This window comes from Argiope bruennichi, chromosome 10 (assembly GCF_947563725.1).
Source record: "Argiope bruennichi chromosome 10, qqArgBrue1.1, whole genome shotgun sequence".
In the NCBI taxonomy this organism is placed as follows: Eukaryota; Metazoa; Arthropoda; class Arachnida; order Araneae; family Araneidae; genus Argiope; species Argiope bruennichi.
This window is the reverse complement of record NC_079160.1, coordinates 14,734,154-14,750,292: the sequence shown is the minus strand read 5'-3', so window position 1 is coordinate 14,750,292 and position 16,139 is coordinate 14,734,154. Positions and strand designations below refer to the sequence as shown.

At 26.6% G+C, this 16,139-nt stretch overlaps 1 protein-coding gene across 4 annotated transcripts; it reads right to left on the bottom strand.

Moving 5' to 3' along the window:
- Nucleotides 1-1,559: 1,559 nt before the first annotated feature.
- Nucleotides 1,560-15,444, bottom strand: LOC129988173 (inositol polyphosphate multikinase-like). Of its 4 annotated transcripts, none has more exons than XM_056096325.1 (6): nucleotides 15,393-15,444; nucleotides 12,133-12,322; nucleotides 10,298-10,483; nucleotides 7,930-8,105; nucleotides 4,286-4,367; nucleotides 1,560-3,458 (listed from the first exon to the last, which is right to left on the bottom strand). In XM_056096325.1, exons 2-6 carry the CDS (start codon nucleotides 12,242-12,244, stop codon nucleotides 2,995-2,997), a joined length of 1,020 nt encoding a protein of 339 aa, XP_055952300.1. In that variant the 5' UTR covers nucleotides 12,245-12,322; nucleotides 15,393-15,444; the 3' UTR covers nucleotides 1,560-2,994. The 4 variants fall into 4 exon arrangements, with proteins under 4 accessions (XP_055952300.1, XP_055952302.1, XP_055952301.1 ...); XM_056096327.1 differs by lacking the exon at nucleotides 15,393-15,444 and adding an exon at nucleotides 12,578-12,620; XM_056096326.1 differs by lacking the exon at nucleotides 15,393-15,444 and adding an exon at nucleotides 12,548-12,603.
- Between the last annotated feature and the right edge of the window lie 695 nt (nucleotides 15,445-16,139).

The following is a 16,139-nucleotide window of genomic DNA, read 5'->3' as shown; positions in this document are numbered from 1 at the left end:
AATATATATATATATATATATATATATTACAGCACAGCTTAATTCTAGTTCAAAAATAAATATATGTATAGAGACAACACTCTTGACGAATTAGTTACAAATAATAACTGTCCAATATATAATGAGAAAGATTTTATATATTTTGTCAAGAATATGAATTATTTCAGAACCTAAATATTAATGTTTTAATTCTCAAGCTAATCATTACTAATGTAATTATTCGTCATTGAACATTAAAAGAAATTTTGAGAAAACTAAACCAGTATTTTATTTTGCTATTTTTAAAGTTTATGCATTCATACAATAAATGATTTCTACAATGAAATTAGATATAAAATTTATTTTAAAAAGTATATAAATATAACATACCAATAAATTTATTCTTTTGCAATGTAAAATGCTTGAAAATCTGATTCTCTTATTCATTATTAAAATAATATGGAGAATAATATAAATTTTTATAAAGAAATGACCAGTGTTAAAAATTCAGTAAATATGAATAAGAACAGGACTTAGTATTTGAAAAGTTTTATTATAACCAAAAGTGAATATTTACATAGAATAAGCCTGATAATAATCAGTGTTGGATATGTGCATGCTATACAAATACTTAATAGTTATCAGTGCATATATATACAGCATTGTTTTTGACATATCAAAGATATTAATGATATACTAGACATATTATACTGTATTTATTTTACAATTTTATCATTGAATTTTTTGCAACTTCTGTTTTATTGAAAGCTCTTTGAATTTTTTATACATCCCCCTCCCCCTCTGCTCTTATTAACCATATATTTGGCACAGCATAGCAGTTTCTGGCTCTTTGCCATTAAAACCTACATTCCAATCCAATCTAGGCATATTATCTGTGATCACCTATTCACTGCCACCCTCCATTTTGAGAGATATTTCAAAATAAAACTTTTGCCTGAACTTTAACTTCCCACTTTGCATGCTTAGTTAACCAGTCAGAATGCTCTATGTTTATTGTGGAATATAATTTAAAGCTGTATTTGTTATGATAAAATGTAGTTCATCAGAGTTGGTTGTAATGACTAAGTTAGTAGTATCAGTATGCTAAACACACAGCTCGTTTAAGAAACTGTCAGTTCATATTTAAATTTAATATTATAGACAGAAACTGATAAAATATTGATACATGTAAAAAATCCTCTTTGTATAATTCTTGTACCAACCTAACATTTTCTTTAAATTTGGAATGGCTAAATTTGCAATATATCCAAGGAGAATTTTATGGCAAATATTTACTGCATATGGAATATTCAGTACAATATACAGTTAGTTTTTATTTTAAATCAGTTGCTGAATGATTATTTCAGTGTAATTGAAATTATGTTTTAAAATTTAGATTTTAAAAATTGGATCTAATCTGCATATTTTTAAACAGTACAATTCATACACTTTAGTTTTTGAAAATATTAATTTTTCATGAAAAAATGAAAAGCCAACAAAGTATTTTTAAATAATTACTTCAATCTTTAATAATCAATATAAATTTATACAGATGCTATAAATAACAAGTACTGATGGACAACAAGGTTTGAATGAAACAGAGCACCACATTCAAATTTATAAAATAACCATAAAAAAAAAATTGCTAAACATTTTTTCTCATTTCACAGACAATTAAATGTATATGAATAATTTAAAGATGAAATATGAATCATGGAAGATCACAGATAAACTATATCTTATATAAATACTGAGTGATTAGAATTACATTATACATATTTAGAGCTCAAAAGGAGAGATGGAAAACGCTGGTAGTATATATTTAGAATATGAGGAGGTGAATTAGAGAAACAGTTTTAAAGATGAAAGATAAAAATAGTTAAATAACTTTTCATTAGAATTTGCTTCCAATATCTTTCTATCAAATCAACTACTGTGACACATTCCATTCAGTCATATTGATTTTGAGCACCTGAAGTGTTAATTTAATTTAGCTACAATCAATGGTAGATTTCCAAGAAGGGAGATGCTGTACTGGCACAATTCATTGAATAAGATGCTGTCAACCAAGCTGACAAAGAAACTTTAAAAAAATATAAATTCTGTAAAATGTTAGGATAATATTAATACTTTGTCAAATAATCTAAAATAAATCATAACTTGTTGATTAAATTAATAATGTGCTGAAATGTGAAACTAAATTGATAAGTATATTAAAACAGCAGAACCATAACATGTACTACTACTTAGGACCATAAAATGCCTTGATCTATCATATTCATGATATCAAGCAGTTATGAATACCTAACAATATTCAAATATCCTTTTATTTATAGCATAGAAAATAAAGATTGTGTAGCATATATCTATAGGTTGGTAATATGCCAGGAATCCATGAAATTGGGAACTATGACAAAAGATGTTACAATTAAATAGCCACATTGACTATGCTATTTTGTTGCTTCTCGGGACTAAAAATTAAATGCATTAATAAAATCTTTTAGTCCAAGTGTTACGATTTTGTATAAAGGGAAGCTTGAATTAAGTAATTTTAAATTAATTGTAAAATATTTGTAATGTACACAAACAAGTTACATCAAATAAAATGTATATAAATACTGAACTACGTCCTTATTCCAAAAGTAAAGAATCGCTTAAAATCAAGAATGATTATGTGTCTAAAAAGAATAATATATCTTTCTAGCTAGTTTTAGTGATGAGGTTAATTTTCTAAAAACCCCTAAATATTTACCTAGTTCCCATGCTATATACTTATTATTATTAGTAGTAATTATGATATTGTTTTAAAAATTAAAAAAATAGATAATTTTATTCTAATTTTTCTGCAAATATTTTTGTCATCATTTATTTCTCTGGTATCTGAAATAAGATCACCAAAATTTGATATTTTAATGACAGTTATTTCTGTCTCTCTGAATAGGACTATAAAGAGAAATATATTAATTCAAACCACTCAATTTTAAAACAATGAAGAGAAACATAATTTACATTAAATTAAGAATCTGTTGTTTGTACATCTAATAAATTTTTAAAATAGTTAATAAGATTATGTAAACCAAATAGGTAATTTGTATCTTCCTTTTCAGAACAAGAAACATGAGCAAAATCAATCATTACTATACGAAATAAATTGCATTTTGTCAGTACTTCAGTACATACATATTTATCTAGTCCACATAAAGTACATGTGCCATTTATTCCTGGCTTTAATATAGAACAATCATTGAAATTTTTTTTACATTCTCTAGAAGCATTTTGATCATCAGAAATGTACATATTTTTAATCCATTCCTTCCAGAATGATAATGTTCCTTCATACACAAATAATATAGAACTTCCGATGAATTTGAATTTTCTTTGTCTTGAAAACCAACTTTTCAGTTGAGATAACTTGTGAATGAATCCACAAAGAAGCAAACTATTTATAAATCTGTCTTTAGTGAAATACAATTTCAAGGCTGAAAAACATAAATGAAGTTATAATTTTGAAATAAGTTACATAAGTGATAAAACTTTTATATGCAAAATTTCCTACATCTCATTATAAAAAACAATTAAAGTTTTTAGTATATTATAAAACAGTTTTATAGTTCAAAGTTGTCAGTTCCTTTTTCAGTTGTAAGTTATCTAAAACAATGAAATCATAGCTCCAAGTAAATAGTTAAATGAGATTTTATATGTGAAAACTTTGTACTCAATGCAAATTTTACAAATCGAATAGCTGCTATAGATTCTTCCATATCCATTAAGTTAAAAACAGCTCAAAGGTTTTTGGATTTAAAAGTACTTTTTAAAAAGTGAATCTTTTCCAATCCCAGAAGGGGAGAAAGAAAAATGAAAGAGAAATTACTTTAAAAAAGCACAGAAAATGTATTTCAAATAAGGAAGTAGGCATAGTATTTTAACCATTTAAAATAACCCCCACACATATACAAACACAAATCATGCATTATTTCACATGTAATCCTACCTGAAAAAAATTGAAAATTGAATTGGGAGGGGGCTGTACTCTCAAAGTTTAGCACACTATTCTTAATAAAGCAAATTAATTTGCCAAAGACAAAATGAATTTCTTTTTTTTTTCAGCTTTTGAATCAAATATATTAATTACATTTTTAATTATCTTTCAAATAAATATCATTTTTACTAAAATATTACACAAATAATTATCAGCATTATATACAGTACAGTTCAAATAAATGCATTAAATTCATACACTGTTATAATGCAATGTTTTCTACAATATAGAAGATTAGGAATATTAAAAGAAAATACAAAATCTTACAAGATGCTACGCCATCAGGTGTCAACTGTCTAAAAATCATTTTATCTGGAGTAAAATAAATCTGTGTCTCTTCATCATATACCTAAATGAAATACTTGTTTTATATAAAAAATAAATTTCATAATGAACAGTTTTGAAAATTGCAATATATTAAGAAGTAAATGTTTTTTTATTTCCAATTTTCAGTCAATTTATTATTTTAAGTATTTGATATCTTGAAATGTACTATTATATGGAGGCATAGATTCATATCGAATTATATCTATTAAAAAATTTAATTACATTAACAGTTTAATTGATAGCTAAATTTTGAAACCATTAAAATAAAGTATCGTTATCAACAATTCATATTGGAAACAATTTCAAACTTTAGCATAGAAGTGGTGAGTGACAAATTGATATCAAAATTCTTTAAAACACCTTTATAAAAAGGAAATCAATAAAGTTAAATAAAAGTTTATAAAAATATAAACAATTGAACATAAGGAAAAAAGTATTACTATAGTAGAATGTTGAATAATAAAATAAAACCAAATCCTCTTCATTTCTAATTTATTTAAGAATTTTTTTTATAAAAATTTACTTTTGTAGATGGACATATACAAAACTTACAATCCTCAGAGCTAGAAAAAGCAGCCCTTTTTTCTAGTATCAAGTCCCTCAATCAGGCAGATTAAAAAACAAAATTCTTTAGAAAAGAACAAAAGTCTGCAGATTCAATATTTACTAAGAGTAATAAATATTTTTACAAAAAAACATCATTTGTTGTGTACTGAAACTGCATTGAATTAAAAAAAATAACTAAATAAAAATTGTATTTGCATATTCTGTGAAAATTATGCAGTTTAGATTACTATTTAATGTTCTTAATTTAAGCCAGGATTTCAAAATGGTGCCACACACACACACACATGCATATCTATATATAGAACAAAAAAATAAAGTAAACACACAATGGATTAGTAGTTTAATAAAAATTTCTCACTCACTCAATCACTCACTCACTCACACACACACACACACGCACACGCACGCGCACGCACACACGCACACGCACGCACGCACACACACACACACACACACACACACACACACACACACACACACACACACACACACACACATCTATATATAGAACAAAAAAATAAAGTAAACAGAAATTGCATATGTAAGATAGGATTCAATTGATTCCTATTACAAATGAATCGATATACTCACTGCAACTGAAACTTGTTATTTAAAACAACACTAAACAATGCATAAAGAATAGTAAAGAATCACTTTAATATTCTTATAGATTTTAATAAACAAACAATTATATAAACACATGAAAAGGAATTGGAATTTGAAACTATGCAATAGAAAAAGAAGAAAATCCCTCTAATATATATTTTTTGGCATTAGAAACAATCTAAAGATGATCACTGAAAAATGAAAATGTTTTAGTATTATATGTAGTTAAATATTTCATTCTTCACTTATTTTTAATAAAGGAAGAAAGAACTTATCTTCAAAAGTATTTAATTTGCACAAATTTGTAGATAAAATGATAAAAGTCTTAAAATATAAAGCTTTCATTATTTATTACCACATGCAAACACAATGTTGTTTTGGGTAAATGGCAGTTGAATATGGGAAAATGCATTAGCATAAACAGAAGGGGGGAAAAATTTTAAAGCAGTACAATGAAGAACTTGACAAATAAGCATTTGCTAGAAAATGAAGACCCGATTTTATTTTCTAGTGATTTTGAATTCGGCACGTATTATTATTTTTTCCAAATATATTTCTAATGGATGACATTATGATCACAATAACAGAACTTTAGGTAATTTTTGCCTTTTGAGGATTTTAAGTCTGTAATTCAGATTATTTTTAAAACTAAGAACATAAATAAAGTGAGCTAAATTATGTCTTTAAGCATTTTATATATGCTAATGTAAGGATATATTTTAGAAATATCTTTTTCTGTAGAACTACTAGGATGCCCTTTAAAACGATTAGATTTCACAAGCTGGTAGACTTTCAAAATGATGATCAAATATTAAAAATATGGTGGAACTTCATAACCAAAACACATATTGACCCAAATTCATATTGGAACCAAATAGCCTGATTGCCTCAAACATATTAACAAAATTTTATAGGTAAAGCCAGAAAAAAATATAACTGTTACTGTAAATAGAGTAGGGGAAGACAAAATGATGTGATGAATGACGTTTTTAGTTTCCCCAAACTCAATTATGATTAAAAATAAAAACATCATTTATACTAGGCAAATTATTGCATTATCATAATAAAATTTTGTTTATTAAAACATTTCATAGCAGTAACTGCTAACAAGTTATGGGCAGAAAAATGATTTCCAACCCATGACTTTGATCTATGCTTGTGAAAACTTGTAGAACTTTCATTTCTAGCATTCTCTTTCACCTTCACCAATTCTTATAAAATTAAAAGGGATTGAGATAGTGGAAAATAGAAGAAATTTTCATATATCTCAGAATAAATAGAATCTATTTTTGCCTTCTCACTTGCAAGCAAGATTTGTTTTTAATTCTTTGGATAAAATGCAGTAGCAGATTATTAAGCCACTCACATAGCAGTAATGCTAAAAAAATTTATCAGAAAGTTACAATTTTTTTAAAATAAAAAAAAAAGCTACTTTATTTATAAGTAGCATACATTTTTAATTTCAAAGCCATTTGAGAAATTTATTGCATTTCAAGTACAACAATATAAATTTCAGGTAATTTAGTCAAACAAAAATTATGAGAATATTGAAGTGTTAATTCAGTAGATAAAATTGCCAGAGTCTCTCTCTCATATACATCCATCTTCGCCTAATCAGCTTGATAATGCTCAATTAATACAATAATTAATCATCCTTTTTACATGAAATAATTGATAATAAATTATCTATCATAAAAGTGTTCACTCAATATTTCAAACCCTTGAATAAAATTTTAGAGAAACAACCTCTAACAAAAGAAAAATGAATATTCAATAAACCAGATGTGCATTTATTGAGGCAACAAAAACTCATAAACAACTAAAGAAAAAAAAAAAGAGAGAGAGAGAGAGAGAGAGAGAGACGGAGAGCAATGACAAACTTTGGAAGTTAAAAAAAAAAAAAGAGATCAGTTGGCCTCACTTCACCAGCTTTCACAGCTTTAAATTCAATAGGAGAGGAGGTTGCATTGATCTTCAAGTCAAACAATCAACTGTATATGCAGTGGGTTTTCACAGGATGGAAAAAAAGGAACCTCTACCAGCATTTCTCTTGCTTTTTGATTTGTTTATTTTAACATTTTTAATGTTTTTTTTGTTTGTTTGTTTCTGTTGATACTCTCACAGTGATAAAGTAACTGAAGAGCATCGAATTCTCAGAGTGGAAAAGTAAGGACATCCAATTCAAAAACAAAAATGCAACTTCTAAAAATAATTTCAGGATGTGCTTCAGCTCTACAGCCCAAATGAATGTGCTGTAACTGATAACAAGTTTTTCCATATCCCAGAGTTTTATGTATATATATAGTTTATCTACATTAAAAGTTCATTCAGTAATGAGTTTTTACTGCTGAAGTTGATAGTTCAATCAAAATAATTGGTTATTCAAAGGGAAGAGTAGCAATTATTTACACCTTCATGCCAACAATTCGAACTCCACTTGCTTCTCCATGTAGGAACTTTGCTTTCTGTTCCCCAATCTTTTCTTTACTGGCTCCTTCATCATAAGTTATGCGTCCAATCTTCAAATCAAGTAGTGAAGGATTCTGGAAAGCCCCACAAGCATCTTCTAAACATAAGTATTTGATATCTAAAGATAAAAATTAGTTGATCGAATAAAACAAATTAAAATAAAATGGATATGCAACAAATAATGTGCTTGGAATATTAAATAAACAGATGTACAGTATAAAAAATGTATGCTGTACTATAAGAGTTATGTACTTATCAAGATATATTAAAAAGTAATTTTTCTATTTGTTTACTTTTTTCTTAAATAAATAAATGCTAAGAAAATAATTTTATTTTTTAACTTACATACTTAAAGTACTTGGGGCAAAGTTCTGAAAAGATTTTTTTTTAATGTTCATCAATCAGAAAGATGCGATTTATCAATTAAGGATACATTTTAAAGCTTAATTAAAACTATTTCAGTATTGGCACTTCTGAAAATTTTATGTTTTGAATCATATTCCAAGGATAAGCTATTTTCTGAGCCAAAAGCTCCAAATTTTCAAGGCTGTACTACCATAAGGTTGTTGACTTTTGTTGATACAATTTAATCATTTAACTCCAACTATAATAAGTAAGTAATTCAGCAAATCTGTATTGCATTCTAATGATTATAAATAGAAAACTCATATATATATCTTAAACTCATTATTAAGTATGGTGGCCACCAATAAATAAACTGATATACTACAGAAATTTTACATGTTTAAAACAATGGTTTTTTTTTTTTCTTTCTTTCTTTTTCTCTCTCTTTCTAAATGGATTTTGGATTTCAGACATGTAAAGCTTTACCTGTAGTGAAATAGCTAATATGTACATGACCAACATAGATCTGTAGAAATGGCAGATCAGATTATGCAATCTCCAATCACAAAATTGAGGCTTTAGTATCAGAGCATAGTAACATTGTATCCATAATCAACATTCATACTTAAAAACATACTATACTTCAGTGCAAAGCTTGCCATTGAGAACATCACATTAAAATTAAATTAGCTTAATCTTACTTACACTGTTGATATATTTTAATTCCATCAAAAGATTCAAGATATCAATACAGCTTGAAATAATAATTGCAATTTATCAAAAAGTGAGCCATCAAGAAATTATAGATATACTGCTAGAAATAGAAAACAATTAATACTGTAAAAAGAACAGATAAAAGAATTAAAACAAATTGGAAGTTTCATTAGTAGGAAAGTTTAAAAAAGAATAGTGAAAATTGGATAATTTTTGTCTTAAAACAATTTTAACAACAACAACAAACAAACGTGTGTGTAATGAAATAATTTAATTTAAAATCTAATTAATTTTCTAATTTTTATCTTAAATTAACTCATTTTAACTTCATTCTAAAAGGATCTGTCATTTCCTGATCGAATTTATACTTTTTTTTATTTGATTATTTCTATCATGCATTTGATAAAATTGCTTACTCCATTGTTCCCATGCCATGAACAAAGAGATAAAAATCCTTAATACCTGCACATCTTTTAAAAAGATACCCGCGATTCTCTAGCTTAAGTCACATGTGGCAAAGAAATCTCTATCAGTATCTCATAATAAAATCACTGAGAGGACAAATTTTTCTCTCTTTTACATTTGTGTCAAAATGTAGACTGATACAATGAATGTCTTTTCACTTCTCCCTAGTACATAATATCCCTCCTATGTAAATTGAAGTTAAATTTAAAAAGCTTTTTTTTCCCTTGGCCATTTATTTGCAGAGTTATGTTTATTTAATTTTAAAAGTTGCATGTACTTTAGTTTGCTTAATTGTATTGTTACACAATCTTTATCCTTGAGAAAAAGAATAAGTAAGTACATTTTTTTTTTTTTTTTTTTTATAATCTGTATTTTATCTTTCAAAATAAACTGACTTATTTTCAAAAACTGCATTTCCTTCATGATTATATGTATATATTCAGGAAATTGCCATGTATATATACATATAATACAACATATCTTTGTTATGCATGCTTGTTTCAACAGAATCATGTCAATAACATATGGCAGATTCTAAAACAATAATGCTTTAAAACATGATTTAAAAAAATATATATATTATAATAATCAAAAGAATGTCATTTCATTTTTTTCCCTTGATAATAAGTTCATTTTAAATTTAAAAAAAATTTAATATTGTGGAAATATATAGTAGAAAGCAAAAAAAAAAAAAAAAAAAGACACTAGAAAAAAAAATGTCACACAAACATACAAATAAATTTGCAAAATATAAAAATATCTACATCAAACAAAATTATTTGTTACCTTTGCCAGAAATATATATGTTCTTTGTGCCATAGAAAATAGGAAGAAAATATTTAAGTTCTTCAAGAAGTGGGTCAGCACTACTATTTTTGTAAACACTGTCATAAAATGACAACTCTTTTTCTGCCCTGCCATTGTCTTCAAACAATGGTTTCAATATTTGTCCATTCTTATGTTTCAAAATTCCTTAAATAAAAAAGAACATACAAAAAGCATTTACAACTAATAGTTCATATAAAATAAAGGGATAATTGTAGCTATTCTAAGACAATCGTTATTTTGATTTAATATAAAAAATATGATATAATAAATTTATTCATTCAAATTTTTTAACATTTAAAAAAAGAAAACTGCACAAAAGAAAGCATGATAGACAGAATATTATCATTGCCTTTATCAATAAAATTTATATATCCAAATCAATAAAAACATGTTTTTTGACCATTTGTGAATAAAGACATGGGGAAAAAGGGTAAACCAATACTTTAAGTTCATTCTAGGAATGCATTTGTAACTAACAATAGAAAGATTTCTACAGAAATAAATATTCATACATTTATTCCTGTAGAATATCCAAAGAAATATGTACTATATATATATATTGCCAATTACAATATGAAATAGAAAAAAATTATTTACAATTTTTCTGCATTTCAAAAAATGCTTATTTACAATTGAAAAAAAAAAAAACAACAACCTCATTTTCTCTTTTGTGCATGTGTGTGGGTGTAGATATTTATTATTTGTAAATGATAGGTACACTACATAAAGAAATAAAGCACAAAGATGGCTTCCAATGTGAGCATGAAAGTTTTTTTTTTTTTTTTTTTTTTTTTTTGTCACACTGAATAAGCATTGCAAGGTTGTAATGTGCTTGTGAGTATATATTAATAATAAAATATGCCAAAGTAAAGGATAATAGATGCCTGTGAGGAAGAGAATGGAAAAAGAAAACTTGCTGTGAGTATGTCTAGGATATATTTATTTTAATTTTTATTTTAAATGATAAAATACAACAGGGCCTTTTAACTATTTTATGTGCTGACATGATTAGAAAGAATCAAATATCAAAAATATAATGATTTAATAACAACCTTATATATTTATCAACTGATCATAAATCTAATGAAATGAAAGTAAAAAATAAAAGTGTCATCAAAATACAGGCCAATATTCATCCTATTGTTTGAACTTTAAGTAAGAATTTCCACAGAAGTAGATTTAAATAAACTGGATGAATCTCCACTAAGCAAAAACTACTCTAATTTATTTTAAGTAGAAAAACTAAGATTATTTTTATTAATTTATATAGATTGTCATAAAATATTAATATTTTAAACATTATATTCTTAAGCAGCTAATGCATACAATTTAGTTATATTACATATAAGTAAGTAAGACATATTAGATATACATATATGAAGAATGACTTTATAAGATTCTCTAATTTTCCAAATAAATCTTAACTTTAATCACTATTGTTTCCAAATCATAAAATATTAAAAGATTTCACAGAACACAAAATAGCATACACAAAGTTGCAAAAAATTAATTTAGTTATTGATAACGATGAATTCATCTGTAAAATATGCCATGGAATTTTCAAGAATTTATAAATTCTGTGATAAATAAAAATAAGCAATGATGCGTCAATAAAATGACAGTAAATGTCAAAGACAGTATTTCAAGAATTTATTTTTAAGCAATTTCACAAAAATTGCTTAAAGATAAACTGTAAATATCATGATAAAAGACAAATTAATTCTGGTAGCAGGATGACAAATATTATTACAATATAGGCAGAAACAAAATATTACTTTAATTAATAAATTTACCTAATCCTAACCTGCCTTTCCCATGTTTGTGACCAGCTACCTGATATGGAAAAAGTTCCACTTCATCCGGTAAATTATCCGATTCTGTTGACTTATGTTCGTCTACTTCCATCGTGCATAATTTATTACAAAATTATTATTCTAGCACCTTGTAATTGAAATCAGGTTTAAACACTTCAGGAACTTTTTCCTATAAATAAAAAAGGAGAAAAGTTCTAGAATAAATATATAATATCAAAAAGCACCACTATTTCATAGTTCAACAACAATATATAAAATAAAATCAATTTTAAATATCAAAATGTCATTGTTTTCGGTCAATATTTAAATGATTAAATAAATTAAAAAAAGAGCATAAAATTTAATAATAACAAAAAATTATATATTAAAAATATATCAAAATTTTATGCTTTACGGAATCGTATATAAATGAAAAAGCACACACCGAAACCAAGAAAAAATTATGTAAACAATCAATGCAGTGCGTGAAACAATTAAAACTGTATTTTTTTAAAAAAATATTTCACTTGATTAATTTTTTTCCAAAAATAATAATAATAATAATAATTTTAAGTAATGTTTTTGTTATCTATTCGAACAAAACATACCTTTTCTTTCAAGGAAAATATAATAAATATGAGTTCGATGTTAACGATATTTAATTGTAATATAACTTTGACAAGAGAGCAGAAAAAACAATAATAATTAAAAAAAATGAATTTCGGCATTTTAAAATGCGCAAATGAAAAAGAGAAGAGGAGAAGAAAAAAAAAAAAAAAAAAAAAAAAAAAAAGAGGAAAAAAAAAAACCAACAACCTTGAAAGTACTCACAAATTTCTAGGGCCTTATATTTAACACTTTTATTTTAATTCACAAATTTTATAGGAATATATCATTGGAGCTTGAAGCACCGTTTTGGCAGGACGGATTTGGTAGATTTCATTCTGTATAAGGACTATTTGGTTTCGATAGTTTCATCGTTCACTTTTCAATCCAATCTCGATTTATTTTTTAAATTTAAAGACTTTTTTTCTAATTTCGAGTTAAGAATATAATTTTAAACTTATACACCCACACCCACACACACACACGCACACACACACACACACCCACACACACACACCCACACACCCACACACACACACACACACACACACACACACACACACACACACACACACACACACACACACACACACACACACACACACACATATATATATATGTAATGATATTTTAAACTCTAATTTAAATCTAAATTAATTAGTTTTATCCTAATTCAGCTCATATTATCTTCCTTCTAAATTAAAATTCTATTATTTTATGATCCTATTCCACTTTTTCTATGCATTCGTCAGCAGTTCCCACGCTATGAGTGAAAGGATAAAAATTGCTGATCTAAACAAATTCTTTTTTAAAAGATCCCTGTGTTTCCCTTATCAGAATCGACATGTGTGAGAAATCCCTATCAGAATCTTAATAATATATTAGCACTGTGAAAAATATTTTCCCTATCAATATCTCATGTTATACAAAACAGGGAATATTTATTTCGCTCTCTTCTTGCCTTTTTCGCTCTTGTGCCGCGTTGTGAGTGGACTTGCCTTGTCCACCCCTCTTGTAAATAAATATGCCTTCCCGGGATGGATTAAAGCGAACTTAAAAATGCAACTAATAATAAAGACATTTTTTTAAAAAATTTTATTAATAAAAAAATACGCTAAATTTTTTGGGTTTATTTTCATGATAACTAAAGAAATATTACAAATTTGCCTGTTGACCGATTTGCGAACTATTAGTATTATTTTATTATTATTATTTTATTATTTTCGCTTCTCAGTGAATCAATAGAGAACCATGGGAATGAGGTGAACCTCTCTTAAACCATCAATTGTCGTTTGTCAATCGCCCTTGTGTATTCTTGTAATTATGTATTCACGCAAGAAAATTTTCACAGTCTGCGATATTTTACAAAAAGATAATTTCATAAAATAATTTTTCTAATATTTGAAAATTAAAATAATAATAATAATAACTACTAGTTGGTTCCAATTTAATTGTAGTGCACTCTTTTTCAAAACTGAAAAAGATTTTAAATACATTTCTTTAAAAATTTTCATCAGTACTTTTCGCTAATACAAAGGAAATAAGACTTATTTTATTCTTTGCTCAAATCATTTAATCAAATAATTATTTGAAATTGAAAAATTTATTGTTATTTTGATTCATTAGCTACATTAACTTCTAACTACATTTTCTGTTATTCACAATTGAGATATCTGATATTCTCTTTTCAATTCAAGCCCAATGAATGACTTGAATATAATTCATTTTATTCTTGTTGCCATTAAATTTATGAACATTTAACTCAAAACGCTTAACATTGAAGCACATTATTTCGAAATCAGATATAGAAAAAAAAAAAAATCCTTTTTGTTAAAATTCGAGTTTTCTTTAATTTTGCATTTTTCAATTGTATAAACGATAAAAACAAAATTTATAAATTAAGTTTTTAATAGCTATACATTCAATATTAAATATTTGTGAATGTAACATACTTAAAAACCAGAAGCTGAATTATATATATTCTAATAAAATGTGAGTCATATGAAATTTAAGAGAAATCGACAAATTTGATTTTATGCCTGTTTGCCAAATTTCATCTGTCTAGCTCAAAGGGTTTGTGAGTTATCTGTATCACAGACAGACTGATTTAAAGTAATTTTTGTTTTTTAACCATCTTATTGCTAACCCAATATAATCCAATCATATAATTTCTATACTAATGAACTAGTTTGGGGTCTGCTTCTCTTACAGACGAGGGATACAGGATGTAAAGCAATGATTTTCTTGGTGATATCTTGTTTTACACTCTGCACTCCTCGTTCAAAATAGCAACCGCCCTGAAAAGGACCAATTAGTCTAGAATGTGCAAGTCGGATTGGGCTGGTTTAGTAGTGAGAGAGTTTAAAAGTTTGAAATTTCCGATCATGCATAGGGGAAAAGTTCTGATATTGCATCTGTACTATCTCATGAGAAAATAGATTAAATCTAATAAAGAAGACTGAATCTGAAGCAATGAAAGTACGAAAAGTGGCGTTTCTCAATAATGTGCAATATCTTTGTGCAATTGAATATTTTGGCGAAGCAAGAAAAAGGCAGATATAAATTTAGTAGTAACAGTTTCACAATAACAAATTTAAGATTTGCAAACATGAAATTAGCCATAATAAATAAAGATGAATAAGAGCCATGCATACCTCTTCCTTTCAAAACAGACCAAACCTGCCCAAGATACAACTCTGCAGAGACTGAAACTTAATAGATAAGATTTTTTAGTTACAGCATTTCCTTCCTTCTGAAGTCACTTCCTAAACTTTGCCCCACCCTGGCGGAGATATAAAGATCAGAAGAATGTGGAATCCTTACTTCGAATGTCGTCCTTCTTTTTTCTTTTTTTTTAAATCAAATATTTGCCTTCGGCAAAATAATTGGATGCGAGTTATTCCATGAAAACCAGGGACTCATTTTAATACTTAGAGAAGCAAAAAATATAATTCTGTAGGTTGAGTGCGCCTCCCTCCCACCCTCCCCCCAAATAAAGAAATTGAACAAACTTGCAATATTTCTTTTCTTTTCTTAATTTTTTAAATTTATTTTTTAGCCAAATTTAATTCATTTGGAATTCTTTTTTTTAATCAAATTTAAGAAATGACATAGCGATGTATTATTTAAATTAGAACCACAGCTGAAACATCCGAGTGCAGAGGATGAAATTGTAATAACACATTATTCAAATAACCATCTTTATCTTCCTGTAAATGCAATATGCAAGGTGTGAGAATTGTAAGTGTCAAATAATTTCGCCTCGAAATTTTGATTAATCTCTAAGTAATAAATTCCTTTAGGGACATTTTTTTTTTTTGGAATTACATAAATCCATCCGAGTTTATCTGAATAGAAAATTCAAAAACGTCATCAGCTAGATGTGTGAAATTCAGTATATT